Source organism: Anolis carolinensis, chromosome 1 (genome assembly GCF_035594765.1).
Source record: "Anolis carolinensis isolate JA03-04 chromosome 1, rAnoCar3.1.pri, whole genome shotgun sequence".
NCBI classification, from domain to species: domain Eukaryota; kingdom Metazoa; phylum Chordata; class Lepidosauria; order Squamata; family Dactyloidae; genus Anolis; species Anolis carolinensis.
In genome coordinates, this window is record NC_085841.1 from 143990685 (window position 1) to 144007513 (window position 16829).

At 39.8% G+C, this 16829-nt stretch overlaps 1 protein-coding gene across 6 annotated transcripts in view; it reads left to right on the plus strand.

Annotated features, from left to right (window-relative positions):
- asap2 (ArfGAP with SH3 domain, ankyrin repeat and PH domain 2) overlaps positions 1 to 16829 on the plus strand; it is a 148950-nt gene that overhangs the window by 67496 nt on the left and 64625 nt on the right. For all 6 annotated transcript variants that reach the window (XM_062983549.1, XM_016996639.2, XM_008117675.3 and 3 more), the window contains 3 exons: positions 114 to 163; positions 10466 to 10595; positions 13677 to 13762. In XM_062983549.1, coding sequence (XP_062839619.1) covers positions 114 to 163; positions 10466 to 10595; positions 13677 to 13762 — 266 coding nt within the window. The remainder of the gene's footprint in view (positions 1 to 113; positions 164 to 10465; positions 10596 to 13676; positions 13763 to 16829) is intronic.

Consider the following 16829-nt stretch of genomic DNA (forward strand, 5'->3'; position numbering starts at 1 on the left):
AAAGAATACAAACATACCATACCAGTATCTTGTCTGAAATATTAGAAATTTAGCTTATCTCAAAGGAGATAGTTACTTAACTATTTAACTTTTTTTTCTTTCCATTCTTTCAGGATCTGAAGAAACCTTTTGATAAAGCATGGAAGGACTATGAAACAAAAGTGTATGTATTTATTTTCGTTGCACAAGAGATATCCTTCTCTTATATCCATTTAATCAGAATAAATGGCCACTTGGTTTGCTGAATTCAAGATTTCATGTGATATCAAGCTACATTTTTGTTCCATGAGGGATTTGTGGATTTTTTTTAGTTCCATGAGGGATTTATGCAGTTCAGCTGTCTTGAGTGGTGTGTATTTGTGTAAAAGTTCCAATACGTCCCCTTCGTACTAAAAATCTTTAATGCCAAAACAGCCTCTAAACTCCTCTTTGATGTGGCCATATGGTGTGAAAATTCAACTATTAAAACTAGATAGAGTGCAAGCAAGTTCTAAATGTGCCTTCTTGTGTACCAAGTGCGGTCCTGCTTCTAGAAACGGGTGAATGCCCATTGAGTACTAGTGCTTGGATTTTGAAAATGAATCTATGGTTAAAAACAATGGTTTTCAAACTGGGAACAGGTTTACTACATCACATCCCTTTTGAAGTCTCCAAACCCCTTTGGGCGAGGAGGATTGAACGAAAAGCGGCCTCAATTGGACTATCCGCACCCTTTCTGCTCCACTTGGGATTCAAAATGGCACAAGAATCCCTGAAGCAAAGATTACGGGACATTGCCCTGGGAGATCTTAGAGCCCATTCAAATTCACCATGCTTCCTTAGAATCTTAAACTTACCATACAGAGAGCCATTTAAGACATGTCAATACCTAGAAAGCCTTACAGTAATTAAATATTGCAAATTTTTTACAAAGGCGAGACTAAACGTTTTCCCCTCAGAGCTACTAAGAGGAAGACTGTCTGGAATCCCCCTCTCCCAAAGACTATGCCCCTATGGAGGAAATGAAATAGAAACAATCGAACACATTTTATTGCGCTGCCACTGTTATACAGTGTAACGTAGCCACCTTTTATATCTAGTCCTCTCCTGCATGGCCAACCATCCGCCGCAGAGAATTGGTACATATATTTTAGAGGACAAGTGCCACAGGGTGACTCTCACAGTGGCAAAATTCTTCGCAGTGGCAGCAAGGCTGAGGAATCAACTAACCTCTGATAGGGATATCACTTGAAACCATGTAGATGTATCTTGTACAATGAACTTCTCCTGAGATGGGAGAATTCAAAATGACTGTTTGTTTTCTGATGGCTCTATGGACTGTAATAAAGGTTGTTGTTGTAAAAGTTCCAATTTTGGAAGATATGTAGGATATGAAATAATAAGAATAATATCTTGCCATTGAATGCATAATCTGAAAAGGGCATTGTGGTGGTTTAACAATGAAAATTCTGTCACATTTCTTGAGCAATTGTGAGTATTTTCCACATGCAAAGCCATCTGTATCAAGTATTTGAAGTACTGTTTTGGAGAGTTAGACCCCCATCTACACAGGCCTAAAATTCGTTTTAGGAAACAGATTAGTCTGATGACTTTAATCGGATCTAAGCCTGTGTAGAAGCTAAGAAGATAGCATAGGAAACTAGCACAGTAAGTGGAATACTGTCCAAGGTACATAGGAATCTGTTTGTTCATGCAGTACATCTCAATGCAGCTTCAATAGAAACTCTGAAACAAAAATTTCATATAAACAAGACAGCTGGGCTGAAGGTTAGGCACTCACCCCAACCCAGACTTCGAACTGCCAATCTTTCAGTTGGTAAGATTTATGGCAGCTGGTGCTTGATCTGCTGTTCTAAAACCTGACCCAATATGAGGTGGGGCAGGGGAGGCAGAGAAACCTTTCTGGTTTTAACCCCATGTTGTAGCGCAGTGGTGGAAATCATGAAGCCTTTTGGGTATTGGTGCATTGTAATTCCTGGCATTCCTTGCCATTGTCTATGCTGACAATAATATTTGAGTGTTATAGTCCACTAACACCTGGAAGGCCACTGTTGTAGCAGCTCAGATTTTCTAAAGATGTAATTTGTTATTGATTTTGTGAAGGAAAAAAGGATAGGGTGCCAAAAAGATGCTAGGGAACAGGTGTACAGATTATAAACAAGAGGATTAGAGGAATACAGATCCATAGACACTAGAACATCATTATTGTCCTTCCTTCCATTTCTGAGCCTTCTTCATACTTTAGGTATATGTTGACAAATTTGCCTCTTAGTCATGAAAGCTGTTTTCCTCCCTTTTCATCAAAGTAGAGCCGGCAATTCCACAAAAATTAAGTGCCCTTTACCTTCTTTGAACAATGCGGATCAAAAGCATTGAATCCTCACAAAACCTCTGACCTGTTTTGTATTCACTCCTTTTAAACAGCTTCCATATTGCTTTTCTCTGTGTGCTGTAAATCTGAAGTCCTAATGAGAAATATTTTTCAGACAGACTTGGAACTGGCTTTTAAATTTTTCCCTTTTTGGACCAGAGTTCACTTTTCTCATTTCCTGTTAGAGGCCTGTAAAGGACAAAGCCCTTTCTCCCATGGCAATGCTCTCACCATGTTTGTGGAACTGTTGTGTTGTTTTGTTTTTTAAAAAAACAACCCTGAGACTGTTCTAGTGCTGCAGTGCATATGTTGTTAAAACAAAGGAAAAGCAACTTTCTGACCTGCAGTAAGTTTGCCTCTGTTTTCTATTACATGGGCTGAAATGTAATGCTGTTGCTGCTGGAAAGCTGGCAGCACAAGTATGACATTAAAGGAAATGCTAGTTCTGGCATGGCCTCAAATGAATTATGTCAGCTAAACTATTAATACTTTGTAGTAAATAAGTCTGTATCTGATTCTGAACTTGGATTTGGCTCTTACTTGGCTTTTGCTCTTTTACACTTTCCCCTCCCCTTTATGTACTTAAACATTAACAGCATGTCATGCAGAGAAGAAATATATAAAAGGAGTGCCATTGGCAGGAACAGAAACTTGTAGCAGGCAGGGTAGTCCTGTGCATTCAGTCTAGCTAAATGTGAGGTAGGGACAAGCCCTGGGCGCTAGTCAAACTACGAGGAACACAATCTTCAGGCTCCCTTGCCTCCAGGCATCTGTCTCGAAGGCAAAAAGGGGCAGCTGGCATATTTAATGTGTATGTTACATGCTCAGTGGTAGAGCCAGGCTGTGCATATCAACTTCTTGGGTTTATATTTCTGGTGTGAAATGTCTCCCTCTGATGCCTTGGGGAAACCCTGCCCATGTAGATGAGCCTTTCCTAACTTGGCGTTCTTCAGATATATTGAGCTATAACTTGCATCACTTCCTTATTGACCAAAATGGCTGAGCTGGTGAGAATCATGGTCCAAGATATTTAGAACAGGGTTTCTTAAACCTTTCAGCCTGAGAAACTTTTACACAACCCAGGAATATAAAAACTAAGTATTTACTGATAACAAATCAGCATTTGCATGAGTTGCTAAGCAGGCTACCATATATACTCGCGTATAAGCTGAGCTTTTCAGCCCTTTTTAGGGCTGAAAAAAATCCCCTCGGCTTATACTCGAGTTAGGGTGCTAGTCGGCTTATATTCGGGTTGGCTTATACTCGAGTATATAATCAGTGTTGGACAGTCTTATCTTACTAAAGTCTTTATTATTTTAAATTATAGTTTTATGTAAATTTTCAAAAACATTTAACCTACTGATGTCCCAATTAATGTAATTCTATTGGTATCTATTTTTATTTTTGAAATTTAGCAGTATCTGCTGCATTTCCCATCCTCGTCTTATACTCAAGTCAATAAGTTTTCCCAGTTTTTTGTGGTAAAATTAGGTGCCTCGGCTTATATATGGCCCTATACTCGAGTATATAGGGTAATTTTCCTTTTTGTGGAGTACAGGTGAAGCATTTTATACACAGTCCGGTACACGTTGTTGCTAACAGATTTGTGTAAATGTCTTGTTGGTGTTCAGAAACCTTTTATTGTTGCCAGATGTTTCATGATCTCAACATTGAGCTAAGGGTACCCCATTTGGGGTTGGGACCCACAGTTTAAGAAGCAGCAACCTCTATAAGATACCCGGTGGGTTGGGTAGACTTTGCTGAATGAGATGTACCAATTGTTTGATTCAGTCTAAGGAAGTTTCCAATGCTTCTAGAACTGATTCATGCCAAGTCAAAAGAGCTGACCAGGGGCCGCATGGGATCTCTTGGGACCCTTAATGTATACTCTCACCTCCCTGACACTTTGGAAAATATTATTTGCTCCAAAAGAGCTTGTGGTGCCTATGGGGTATGCATTGACCATTTTGTCTCATTTTTCCTCCCTGATCTGCTTTAGACCCAAGAGAGTAGTTCCCCTCACCTGAAACTTAAATAGGCTGTGCAGAAGCTGAAACTGGCTCTTTTGGAAGAAATATGGTGGATTGAAGGGCCAGTGTGGTCCCCTGCATTCCCAGAGGAGTCGGTACAGCTTTCACTGCAGTCTGAGCAGAATGCCAGTTATATACCTTTCCAGTACAGGAGCCTGAATCCTTGAATTCTTCAGGCTTTCTGTGCCGCGCATAATAGAAGGTTTTTCCTGAATAGAGTCACGTGCTAGAATGTCTAGAGTTGTATTTGCTTGCAGTAGGGAAGGTTGTATAAACTTAGCAGAATATGCATTTCCAAGTTGAATAGACAGAGCTGAAAATTTCTGTGTTAATCTTGAATGATGAGCTCAAAGAATGTAGCAGACATGCATATGTAAAACAAATAATTATCATAATTATAATGATAAATTATAATTTATAATTTGAGTGTGTCATTTACATGTTTAAGTACTCAGTTTCCAGAAAGGAGAAAAATGTACCTCTGTATTGAAAACTGATGGTATCAGAATGGCTCCAAATTTTCTCTTAGCATCAATTCTTTATTAGTGGGTTGCTGTGAGTTTTCCAGGCTGTGTGACCATATTCCAGAAGCATTCTGTCCTGACGTTTCACCCACATCTATGGCCGGCATCCTCAGAGGTGGGATATATTGGAAACTGTAAAAGCTCCAAGGCGGGAGAAAGAACTCTTGTATGTTGGAGGCAAGTGTGAATGTTATAAGTAATCGCCTTGATTAGCATTGAAAGGCCTTGCAGCTTCAAGGCCTGGCTGATTCCTGTCTGGGGGAATCCCTTGTTGGGAAGTGTTAGCTGGCTCTGGTTATTGCATGTCTGGAATTCCCATTTTCAGAATGTTGTTCTTTATTTCCTGTCCTGATTTTAGAATTTTTAAAAATAGTGGTAGCCAGATTTTGTTCATTTTCATGGTTTCCTCCTTTCTGTTGAAATTGTCCACATGCTTGTGGATTTCAGTGGCATCTCTGTATAGTCTGACATGGTGATTGTTAGAGTGGTCCAATATTTTTGTGTTGTCAAATAATATGCTGTGTCCAGGTTGGTTCATCAGATGCTCTGCTATGGTTGACTTTTCTGGTTGGATTAGTCTGCAGTGTCTTTCATGTTCCTTGATTCATGTTTGGGCAATGCTGTGTTTAATAAATAATTATTTATTAGTTTGCTTTAGCCCTTGGAATACAACTATAAAGATGCTGTATTCTTTAATCCAAATAAGCAATACATCTAATCCTTTAGTTCAGTAGCTTTGGACTGTAGCCATCAATTATAAAATTGATAGATGTTGAAGACACTATGTCCTGTCTAAGCCAGGGGAGGCCTGGTTAGTACTTGGATGGAGGAACCTCCAATAAATACTCAGTGCTGTGGGCTGTATTTCAGAGAAAAGCAATGGCCAACCACTGCTGAGTGTTTTTCCTTTAAAAACCCTATGAACCTCATTGGGTCATTAGTCAGTAGGTGACAAGAAGGTACATACAGAGAGACAAAAATGCTGTGCCCTTTTCCACAGGAGAAAACCTCTGCCAAGTTTCAGCACTCTTGTCACTGTTGGCATCTTGTTTTCAGGAAACAAGTTATTTATCCTATAACAGATGTCCTCTAGTTTCCAAGGCTCTTTTGGCATCTCATTTTCAGGAAACAAGTTATTTATCCTTCTACAGATGTCGCCTAGTTTCCAAGGCTTTCATGCTCAGTTGCACTTTGCTGGCTTGTGCATTTCCCCACTCCCTCCATCGACATTCTTTACCCTGTTTCTGTTTCAGAGATAACTGTGGTTGGCGTTACATCTGTGCTGATGTAAAACCCAAGTTGTAACCACATTTGCAAAACTATTTATAACTGGTTACAAACTGGCTTGGTATTATTACTAAAATGCAAATGTAGAGGAAATAAGTTGGTCTTGTACTGTGTTCTCTAATACATTGCTTTATCAGTCTTATTAAAACTGTCTGACCTTCCAAATTGGGCCCTTGTTATGGAGGTAATAACAAACAGAATGCGTAATTAATCTGACTCATTATGTCTGTCTCTGTAGAAGTTTATAAGAGAGTCAAGGAAAGGAATGCATGTAGTCTACATTCCCTGAAAAACAAAACTTTCTCAGTACTCTCTTCTTTAGCCCAGTGGTTCCCAACCTTTGAGCCTCCAGGTGTTTTGGACTTCAACTTCCAGAAATCCCAGCCATCTTACCAGCAGTTAGGAATTGTGGGAGCTGAAGTCCAAAACACCTGGAGGCCCAAAGGTTGGGAACCACTGCTTTAGCCTGTGCAGTATGCTTTTTTTCATAAACCTGAAGTTATAGGTATCTATGAAAATTGCATCAGGTACAGAACTGGGGTGTCAAGCAAAAGCATTGCTCACTCTCATTTTTCTTTCATGTACAGGCATGCTATTAACTTTTGTACTTCACTGAGAATCTTCTATGCATATTACGTTGCTATATACAAACCATTTAAGATACAAAATGCAATATTTTTAGGAAGTGCTTCACTGTCTTGTTTAGGAATTGTATTTGGCAATAGTGTTCAAGAATCGATATGCAAAATTAAAATACCTTCCCAATAACCTAATTACACTCTGTCGGTTTCAGCCTTCCTGCTTTGTACTCTGGTGTGCTGTCACCCGTGTTGAAACACAGACTGTCTACAGTGTTGACAGTGACCTTTGGGTAGCCAGGGCAGCTTATTTAGTAAGGCTTGGAAGCCGTCAACCCAACACAGCCTTCTGCCTTCCATTCACCCTGCCAGTTGGCTCAGGAAGAGGAAGGGATGACAGCTGTGCTCTGGGTTGCTGGGGGAGGGGGTATGTTTCATTCAAGGAAAGTAGGCTCTGACAGAGAATGCTGTGTAAAGCTGGTAAAATAATTATGCAAGTGGAAATTTAGACTTAAATTATGTTGTTAGTCCCAGCTACAGTAGGTCTACTCAATCAATGGGAACTTAGTGAATCAACATTTAGGGCTTATCTATACCCTGGTTTTGATCAGACATTGCCTGTGTCCAGGGACCTCTAGGATAAAACTGCATTAGGGTAATTTGAACAAATTAGAACTGATTTACTATCCACACAGCCAGGTGCTGCTGTTCACTCCTCCCTGCACTCCACAAGTGAATTGGGTTCACATCCTCCCTGCTGCCTCCCCACCTCCACCCCCTTTTCTCTGGTCATATAGGCATCTTTGCTGATGACAGCAAAGGTGCTCAGTGAATGGCTGGGAACTCTGTGGAGCACAATAACAACTACCGCAGCTGTAGAGACAACAGTCCAAGTAAGGGTCACTGTCCAACTGGATTCAACCTGACTGGACAATCTGGACCACTGTCACAGCTCAAATACAGAGCATTTAAACAGATCTGGTGAGCCTGGAACTGCTCCAATACAACAGTGCTTTGGATTGGCACCAAATGTACATGCAGAATTCTTAATCCCAACTAGAGTAGGTTTGTTGAATCAGTGGAACTTACCAAGTATTGATTTACCAATCTTCCATAAAATTCATTATCTTATTCTTGTTTAAAAGGTAAAGGTTTCCCCTGATGTTAAGTCCAGTCATGTCTGACTCTGGGGGTTGGTGCTCATCTCCATTTCTAAGCCGAAGAGCTGGCATTGTCCGTATACACCTCCAAGGTCATGTGGCTGGCATGACTGCATGGAGCGCCGTTACCTTCCCGCTGGAGCTGTACCTATTGATCTACTCACATTGGCATGTTTTTGAACTGCTAGGTTGGCAGAGGCTGGAGCTAACAGCGGCCGCTCCTGCCGCTCCCAGGGTTTGAACCTGGGATCTTTCGATCTGCAAGTTCGGCAGCTCAGTGCTTTAACACACTTCGCCACCGGGGCTTCTTGTTTAGACATATAAATTAGGCCTTTGAGTGCATGATAGGTATGAGAGACAGTGTTGGACTAGGATTCTGGTGGGAGATGATGGTTCAAATTTCTTCTTGATCATAGAAATCCACTGGTGACCATGGGCAAGCCACACTCTCTCTGTCTCATAGGAAGGCAAAGGCAAAATGCCTCTGAAGAAATCTTACCAAGAAAACCCTGTTGAGGATTCGTATTAGGGTTACCAAAAGAACAACTTGAAGGCACATCAGCAACATAGACCAGGTTTTTAGGATTTCATCTATACTTTCCAAGCTTATTATTGACTTCATATAGCTGGTCCATGTGGATCTGTATGTTTCCTGGGACACGCAAGGTAACAAGGACATTAATGGATTCTACCACATCTCATCTCACAGCTACTCTGAGTTGAATGAGAGCTCAACTGGTGCTGGGCTCTTGTTGGCATGCACATCATCTGCAGGAGGAACAGCAACAGAATCTAGAATAGATTCACAGTGGATCCACTGGCCAGCCTGGTGAGAGCGGCAGAGATTATGGCACAGAGCACAATATTATCGTGGAATTCTTTTGTTCCTTCAACTTTGTTCTTATGATGTGCTATAATGAATGCCTTGCATAAGGTGAAGCTAATGAAATTTTTCTTCAGTGCAAATATTTGAAGGGGGGAGGAGATGGATCCTAGCCATAGATTTTTGTAGTGTTCACTTAGAACCACAGGAAGTTCCTGTGCAGACATGATCTGTGAATTGAATAACAATATTCTGTGATTATTGTATTGTTCCTTCTGGCTTCTACTAACAAAGTAAGTGCTTCTTCCATTTAAGGGAGAGGTGAGGTGCAAGGAATTTGCCTGTAAGCCATTCATTTAGTTAGTGGCAGGATTGCATAGTTGCTACAGGAAGGCAAAGTTGTATGAGAGTAATATTTAGATGCCTACAAATGTGTCCTGTTAGCCCTCAGGCACCAATTTCAATCCTGAAAGATGAGTGAAAATAATTAGTTACTTTTACCAGTCATTAAAAACTCTCAGTTTTCTCCTTTTAGAAATACATCTTTCAAAGGCCAGTTCATATCATCACTAATTGACCTTGGTTTTCACTATTCCATTCTGGATGCATTGTATGATGAAGGAATATGCCTGAAGTCATCTCATATTGGTCCAGAGTATCTGAAAGGCCTTATCTCCTCATATTAGTGTGGCCATGAGCTGCCTGAGTTCTCAGTTTGATTTTCAAAAAGTATAAGGCATGATCAATAGATGAAATAATGAAATATTTCTCATGGTATTCTTTGCCATGAGAAACCTTCCATTACTTCCTGAGGACTGTGAAACAACTTAGTGAAAACATTCTGTACTTGATTAATACAGAATTAGTGGAATATAGGAAAAGGAGTACGTATTCCAGTAACTCCATATTAGTCAAGTGAGAATGAAAAAATATTAGGAATATTAGGAAATACATTCTCTGTGTAGCTTGTATATTTTGTTATTGTGTTGCTAGATCATGTGCTTGGAAGAAAAAGTCCATTACCAATGCCCTTCGTTCAGATAATGTATTCCTTGGCTCCTATCCAAGGAGTGAATTAATTTTGTAAAAGGTGTATGTGTGAAAATCTGTTAGGTGATGCTAATGTTATTATGGTAGAGCAGGACCACACATGCGGTACAGGCCATTCTGTTTTTGCTCTTAGCGGAGTCTAAAATGTAGGGCTTTTGCCTCTCCCAGAAGAGAAAAATGGGCCACCTCTCATCTAGTATATCTGAAAACTCTTTGGATTAATTTTAGTTAGGACTATTTTAGTTGAAAATGTAATCCTCAGTGAAATTAGTCAGATTTTTTCTGTGTACCAGGAGCGACTTCTGCAAGTTGCTTCTGATGTGAGAGAGTTGGCCATTTGCAAGGATGTTGCCCAGGGGATGCCCGGATATTTTACCATCCTGTGGGAGGCTTCTCTCATGTCCCTGCATGAGAAGCTGGAGCTGACAGACAGGAGCTCACCCTGCTCCCTGGATTCGAACTGCCGACCATTTGATCAGCAGTCCTGCTGGCACAAGGGTTTAACCCAATGCGCCACCGAGAGCTCCATTAGTGGGTTGTAGTTTGAACGAAAATGTTTAGCACGACTCTTAAACACGCAAAAACAGTTGGAGGAAAAGATTTAGGATGACCTCATAGTTTCGTTGGTTCTCTTTCACACAGGACAAAAATAGAGAAAGAGAAAAAAGAACATGCAAAATTACATGGAATGATCCGGACAGAAATAAGTGGGGCTGAAATAGCTGAAGAGATGGAAAAAGAGCGGAGGTTCTTTCAGCTACAAATGTGTGAGGTAAGAGTGAACGTGTTGCTTAGTTAATTCTGTACTAACACCCATACTTTATATTGTAATGTGAGCTTTCTGTGAAATTCTTGGTCAAAGGACCAATCGTTAGTTCCAATTTCAGAAAAGACACAATTGCTTGATATATTTGTCAGTGATAAATTGGCAGACTGACCATATAGACTATTATGTGCAAATTATAAACAAACAAAGGCAGGGCCTTTATGCAGCCATCCCATCGTCAGCTTAAAAGATTGTCTCCTGTGCCCATTCAAGTTACCATCTGCCACAGTATTGAGAGATGAAAATCTCAATTTACTTGTTTAAGTAAGAACATTTGCCAGCTGTTGGAGAGAGATTGCTGGTGCCCTGAAGCACGATAACTAGAATGCTGCCTACCGGTTTTCTCCCATAACCATTTTAGTGCATTGATTTTAGTTTTAAACAAACATCATTTTGCCCCATTCTCTATTCATATATGGGACAAAAGTTTTGCCACTCATTTCTGAACAGCTCTAATCATGGTTTGCTGCAGTGTCTGAATCAGGCAAACTGATGTTTGGTGCCATGTATCGAAATTAGTTTGGGCAGATACTGCCATATAATTAGAGACAAAGAGTGACTGCCATAGGCCACAGATGCTGGTTAGATGAGAGCAACGGCAGCAGTTTTCCAGTTGTACCTTCTGTACTTCTGGATGATTTGCTACTGTTTAAGGACAAAGCATTGTTTGCTACACAGCCTATCCACTTCAGCCCTCTGAACTACCCTGCTGCCTTATGAGGCCTGAAAAATACTCCTCATATTCAGACCATTGCATTTATTTCCCATGAAAGTAAAATAAGGTTCAAAATTCTACAACAGAGACTTTCATAATATATAGAATCACAGAATCCTAGAGTTGGAAGAAACTCCAAGGGCTATCCAGTCCAAACTCCTGTCATGCAGGAACACACTTGAAACACTCGACAGGTGGCCATGCAGCCTTTGCTTAAAAAAAAAAAACTAAGAGAAGGATTCTCCACCACTTTCTGAGTCTCTTTCTCTAGAAGAATATGGATTGAGAAATGCCAAGAGTCCAAGTTGAGTTCTGGAAAGACACTAGGGATCATTTTGCAAGCATACATTGGATAATGGTCCACAAATGAATTTCAAAAGAAAATCGCCCTAAGAAAATACAACTCACTAGAAAAGGCAATAAGGCTTGATAAGGTAGAAAGGAAAGAGGAAGACTGCCTTCTAGTTGGGCTGACTCAATCAAGGAAGCCATGGCCTTGAGAATGAAGACCTGAAAGCTGTTGATAGGATGACTTGGGCTGAATCTATACTGTCCTGTATTCCAGGATCTGATCCCAGATTATTTGTTTATCTCAGGTTATCTGGCAGTGTAGATTCATATAATTCAATTCAAAGCAGATAATCTGGGATCAGATGCTGGGATATAGGGCAGTGTAGAAGGGGCATTGGAGGTCTCTCATTCATAGAGCGTCCAGAGGTTGAAGTCGACTTGATGACAGTTAACAACAACAAAGATTTGACTTCTATTGTAGTTAGTGTCTATAAATGGAATGGTGAAAGCTTACCATCTTATACTCTCTGAATCCTCTCTGAACAAATTTTTCTAGGATTTGCCTTAGGTTCACCATTAGTTGAAAAGTATGGAGAGCCACACAACAACAACAACTAATCATGGTTTTTCAATTTGTATATCACAGCAAACTGTAGTTAGTGCAACCCAAAAATTGAACCAACAAGGATGAGATTGTGCATAATCCCATGGCAATTTCTTCAAGCCAACTTTCCTGAATCAGATATCCTCCTAAAGTCTTGGACTACAACCATATGGCTAATGAACTGGGTCAATGGGATGGCAGTCCAAAAATCTGGAGGATAGTAGATTGGCGAGTGCCACTCTAGTCCATGATTTAGTGATCATCTGAACTAATCCAGTGTGACAGGGTATTTTAATATTTGGCAGTGGACACTTGTTCTGCTGTGTGATCAAGTGTCTATTGATAGGAATTTTCAATAGTAAAGTCAGGAAATTTTCAGTGATGCATAATAAAACAAAAGATGTGTTGTAGTTTATGCATGTGTATTTACAATCTAACTTGCAGGTTTAATTTTATTCTGTTTCTTTTGTTTTAGTGTCTCATTTCTTAAAATAATGAAAAGATAAATAACTATTCAGTCTTAAACTGCTCTGCAGAGGGACAGTGCCTTGTATGCTGTGATAGAAAAAAAGAAAATTTGTTGTTGCATGTGTGTTTATTGGGGAGGTTCATTATAAGTCATAGATAGTAGGTAGTCATGGTTTTTTTAATCCAGATTTTAAAATTTAACAAAAAGCAGATGGTGCACAGCTTTATTTACATGAACAAACATGAATCATATCAAGTGCTTAGGCAAGTTTTTGCTTAATATATGCATAGCTGGCTCACAATGGTTTGCTTGCTGAGTCAATTAATATGTGCCTCCTCTACCAAGGATGTTGTCTCTGATACATTTAGCTAGTTTTGCGGAGCTGTAATCAATATTTTGATATTTAAACCAGGACTGAACAGCACCACCAATGTAGTTCCTTCTTACTTATGTTTAAACATCCACATCCCTGGTGGAGGGGAATGCCAGCCTTAAACCCATTCACTTAGATGCAAACTTTATGTTCAGTTTTAAAGTACTGTATGCTTAGATCTCAGGCTAAAACGTTGTACTCTCTTTTTGTTCAGTCTTGGAAAATATTTCTAGCTGGAAATTATAGCTACGAGAAACGCCTGTGCTGCATCTCAAAATGTTTGGAAACATTTTGTGCATTCTTTGTGCATTTTTCAATATGTAAGAAGGAAGCCCTTGTTAATATAGCTTTGAGTGTGCAGGATAAGTCCCTTGGATCATGGCTTGTTGTTTAATTTGGTTTTGTTGGATGACTGAAGAAACTTCCTCAATACATATTTCACCATGGGCAATGCCATCCCACTTGATGACATTACTCAGATTCTTAAAATTGTATATAGAGTCATTTAACTGCCACTATGCAAATCATATGCTAAAACAACAGTTAATATTCATTTCGTGTTATTACCTTGGCAGTACCTGTTAAAAGTGAATGAAATCAAGATTAAAAAGGGAGTTGACTTGCTTCAAAACCTGATCAAGTATTTCCACGCACAATGCAAGTACGTTTTACAGTATGATTAAATGTGAACTGTTAATAATGTTTTTTAAAAATTATTTATACAAATCTATGTTAGCCACATGTCCATTTCATTGCTGTTTTTACACAGGGTTGAATAGTTTAAAGGTCATTCATTGTCTTGTTAATGTATTATTTCAAATGAAATTAAGTGTCAGACTGAGATAATACAAGGAATTAAGGTAAAGGTTTTCCCCTGACATTAAGTCAAGTTGTGTCCCACTCTGGGGGCTGGTGCTCATCTCCATTTCTAAGCCGAAGAGCCAGTGTTGTCCATAGACACCTCCAAGGTCATGTGGCTGGCATGACTGCAAGGAGCGCTGTTACATTCCCGCCGGAGCGGTGCCTATTGATCTACTCACATTTGCATGTTTTCGAACTGTTAGATTGGCAGAAGCTGGGGCTAACAGCAGGCACTCACTCCACTCCCCGGATTCGAACCTGTGACCTTTTGGTCCGCAAGTTCAGCAGCTCAGCGCTTTAACACACTGTGCCACCAGGGGCTCCCACAAGGCATTATCATTCATAATTTCCACATGGCTATTTGGCATGATTAGTAATTACACTGCAAAAAGGATGAACTACAAGCTGCTTTCATATTTTGCAGAATGAGTCCTGTGACAAACACAAGGTCTCTCCCCCCACCCCCAATACATAGTTAGGATTTACAGAAAAGGAAGAACCAGGCTGTTGAGCTCAGAAAGAAATAAGGAGAGATGTCTTAATTTTAATCACTAAATTAATACTAAGGAAGGGGTGGGATTGACAGGGGTTGAAAAGATACTAAAAGGTAAGTGATTAAAGTCATATCTCTGAGTTCCTTCCTCACTGGTAGTCGCATTCTGTTTTTAAAAAGCAGTTCTTTGCTTCCCTGGTTCTTAACAGCAACTCAAATAGTTTTTAGTAACTTTGGGGAAAAATCTGAAAACTACAAGCTACTGACCTGTAGTATAAAGGTGTACTACCTTTATCCCATTTAAGTAGAGGGTCATTCATTGAGGAGGGGCAGCACCAGTGTGGCCCTCTGCCTGCCATTTCCCTGCCAATCAAAAACGGGACAGAAGTGGCATTGCAATTGAGATAGTAGTTGAGGTTAGTGTTTCTGTTAGCTTCTCCTGGGACAGACTATGCTCTTGCCCTTCTCCACTCTACTCAGAGAAGATTATTCCTTTATTTTCAATAAGTTTTTATAATAAGATAAGAATAAAACTTATCTGTGGATAAGTCGAACCATGTTTTTTTGGGTCAGATTTTAAACTGAAATTTCTAACCTTTTACAGTACCTAGTTTTTACCTGAGCAGCCAGATAATATAGTTATGTTTGTAACATTGTGGAAAGAAACTGATTCCATATAACATGCTAATGATCATTAGTGGTTTGCATGGTGTGGAGTGGGAGGAAGAAGCTTATTTCCCAAATTGATCTCTGTTTTGAATACTTCAGGAGACATTTGCTCAGACATAAAACAAAGAAACACCTCATCTGCCAGCTTCCTCTGTGTTTTTGCATGCAAAAGCACAGCAGATAGCTTGACTTTATAATACTCCCCTCTTGTATTCATTTACCGGTATTCAGAAAATTAGCCATTCACTTTGCTGAATTCAAGATCACACCAGAACATCTCCTTCCAATACAGATAATAGCATACAATATAGCTAATAGCATACAAAGTTTTTGTTCCATAAGGGATTTCTGGTAGTTAAACTCTTGCTGAGCTGCAAGAGTGATTTCTGTATGTGGATTTCTAAAAATCTTTTCATATTTTTAATTGCATTTTATCCTTTTAAGTGTAGGTTTGATTTTTTTTTCAATGCTTTGAATGGTCTGGTTGCACTTTAGTGTTCAATTTTTGTATGCTTTTAGCTGTATTGCTCTTTTTAAAATCTAAGAACTCTTGACTCCCAAAGGTACTAGATGATGATGATGGTGCAGATTATGAAGAATTAGCATGTTAGAGCTAGGAACCCTTTTTGAGTACTGAGCATTGTATTGGTTCTTGGTTGTATGGAGCTGCAAAGATGATCTACCGGTGCTTGAATCTTTTCTTTATCAATGAAAGCTGAGATTCCCAAAGAAGGTATAAAGCAGGGATGGTTCATTGCAGCAGCTCCAAAGTTCTATTTTCTACCCTAGAAACTCTGTAGATCTGAAAGAGAGGCGGTCAGATTCTGGAGGCTAGGGGAGCTGTATTAGATCCCCAGGAGATTTGGAGGATCAGAGCCCCACATTGTTCTCTTTACAAAAGCATTATTTATTTATTTATTTATTTATTTATTTATTTATTATTTACAGTATTTATATTCTTCTCTTCTTGCCCCAAAGGGGACTTAGGGCGGATCACAATGTACATGGCAAACATTCAGTACCATTAGACATACAGACAGTGATGAAGACACAAAGGCAATTTAACATTTTCCAGCTTCCAGGCTTCATGAGGGTATGCTTCATTCCAGCCACAGGGGGAGATGCTGCTTCATCATCCACTGTGACACCGAGTCCTTGATGGATTGCTTCCTCATTCCTTTTCTGCATGTTGCTGGACAATTTTTATGGTGTTGTAAATTAGTTACATTACTCTCCATGCAAAAGCGGTACCTAAATTTTCCTACTTGATAGATGCAACTATCTTTTGGGTTGCTTAGGCCAGCAATGAGCTGGGCTATTTTTAATGGTCGGGCGCTCAATCCGATGCGGGCTGGCTTCAAACTCATGACCTCTTTGTCAGTAGTGATTTATTGCAGCTAGCTACTAACCAGCTGCAACACAGCCTGGCCCTTTCCCCTGAACATCCCCAAATGGTGCTCTATGGGTTGTATGTTTGTCATTTCCCCTTGACTGTTGTAGGCCTAGGAAAAGATTATTTTTTTAATAACTTGACATAACAAGGAATCTTGTCACAGCAGTGCACCAATATCATCACTGCTCCAGATGCTGGTGAGTCCAATGCTCCTGCTTCCTAGTCCTAGCAAGTTTCACTTAATTTTTGTAGTCAATTCCTTTTTTAAAGGCTTTTTAAAGGCTAAAATGGGCTGGAAGAGAGGTAGGGCAA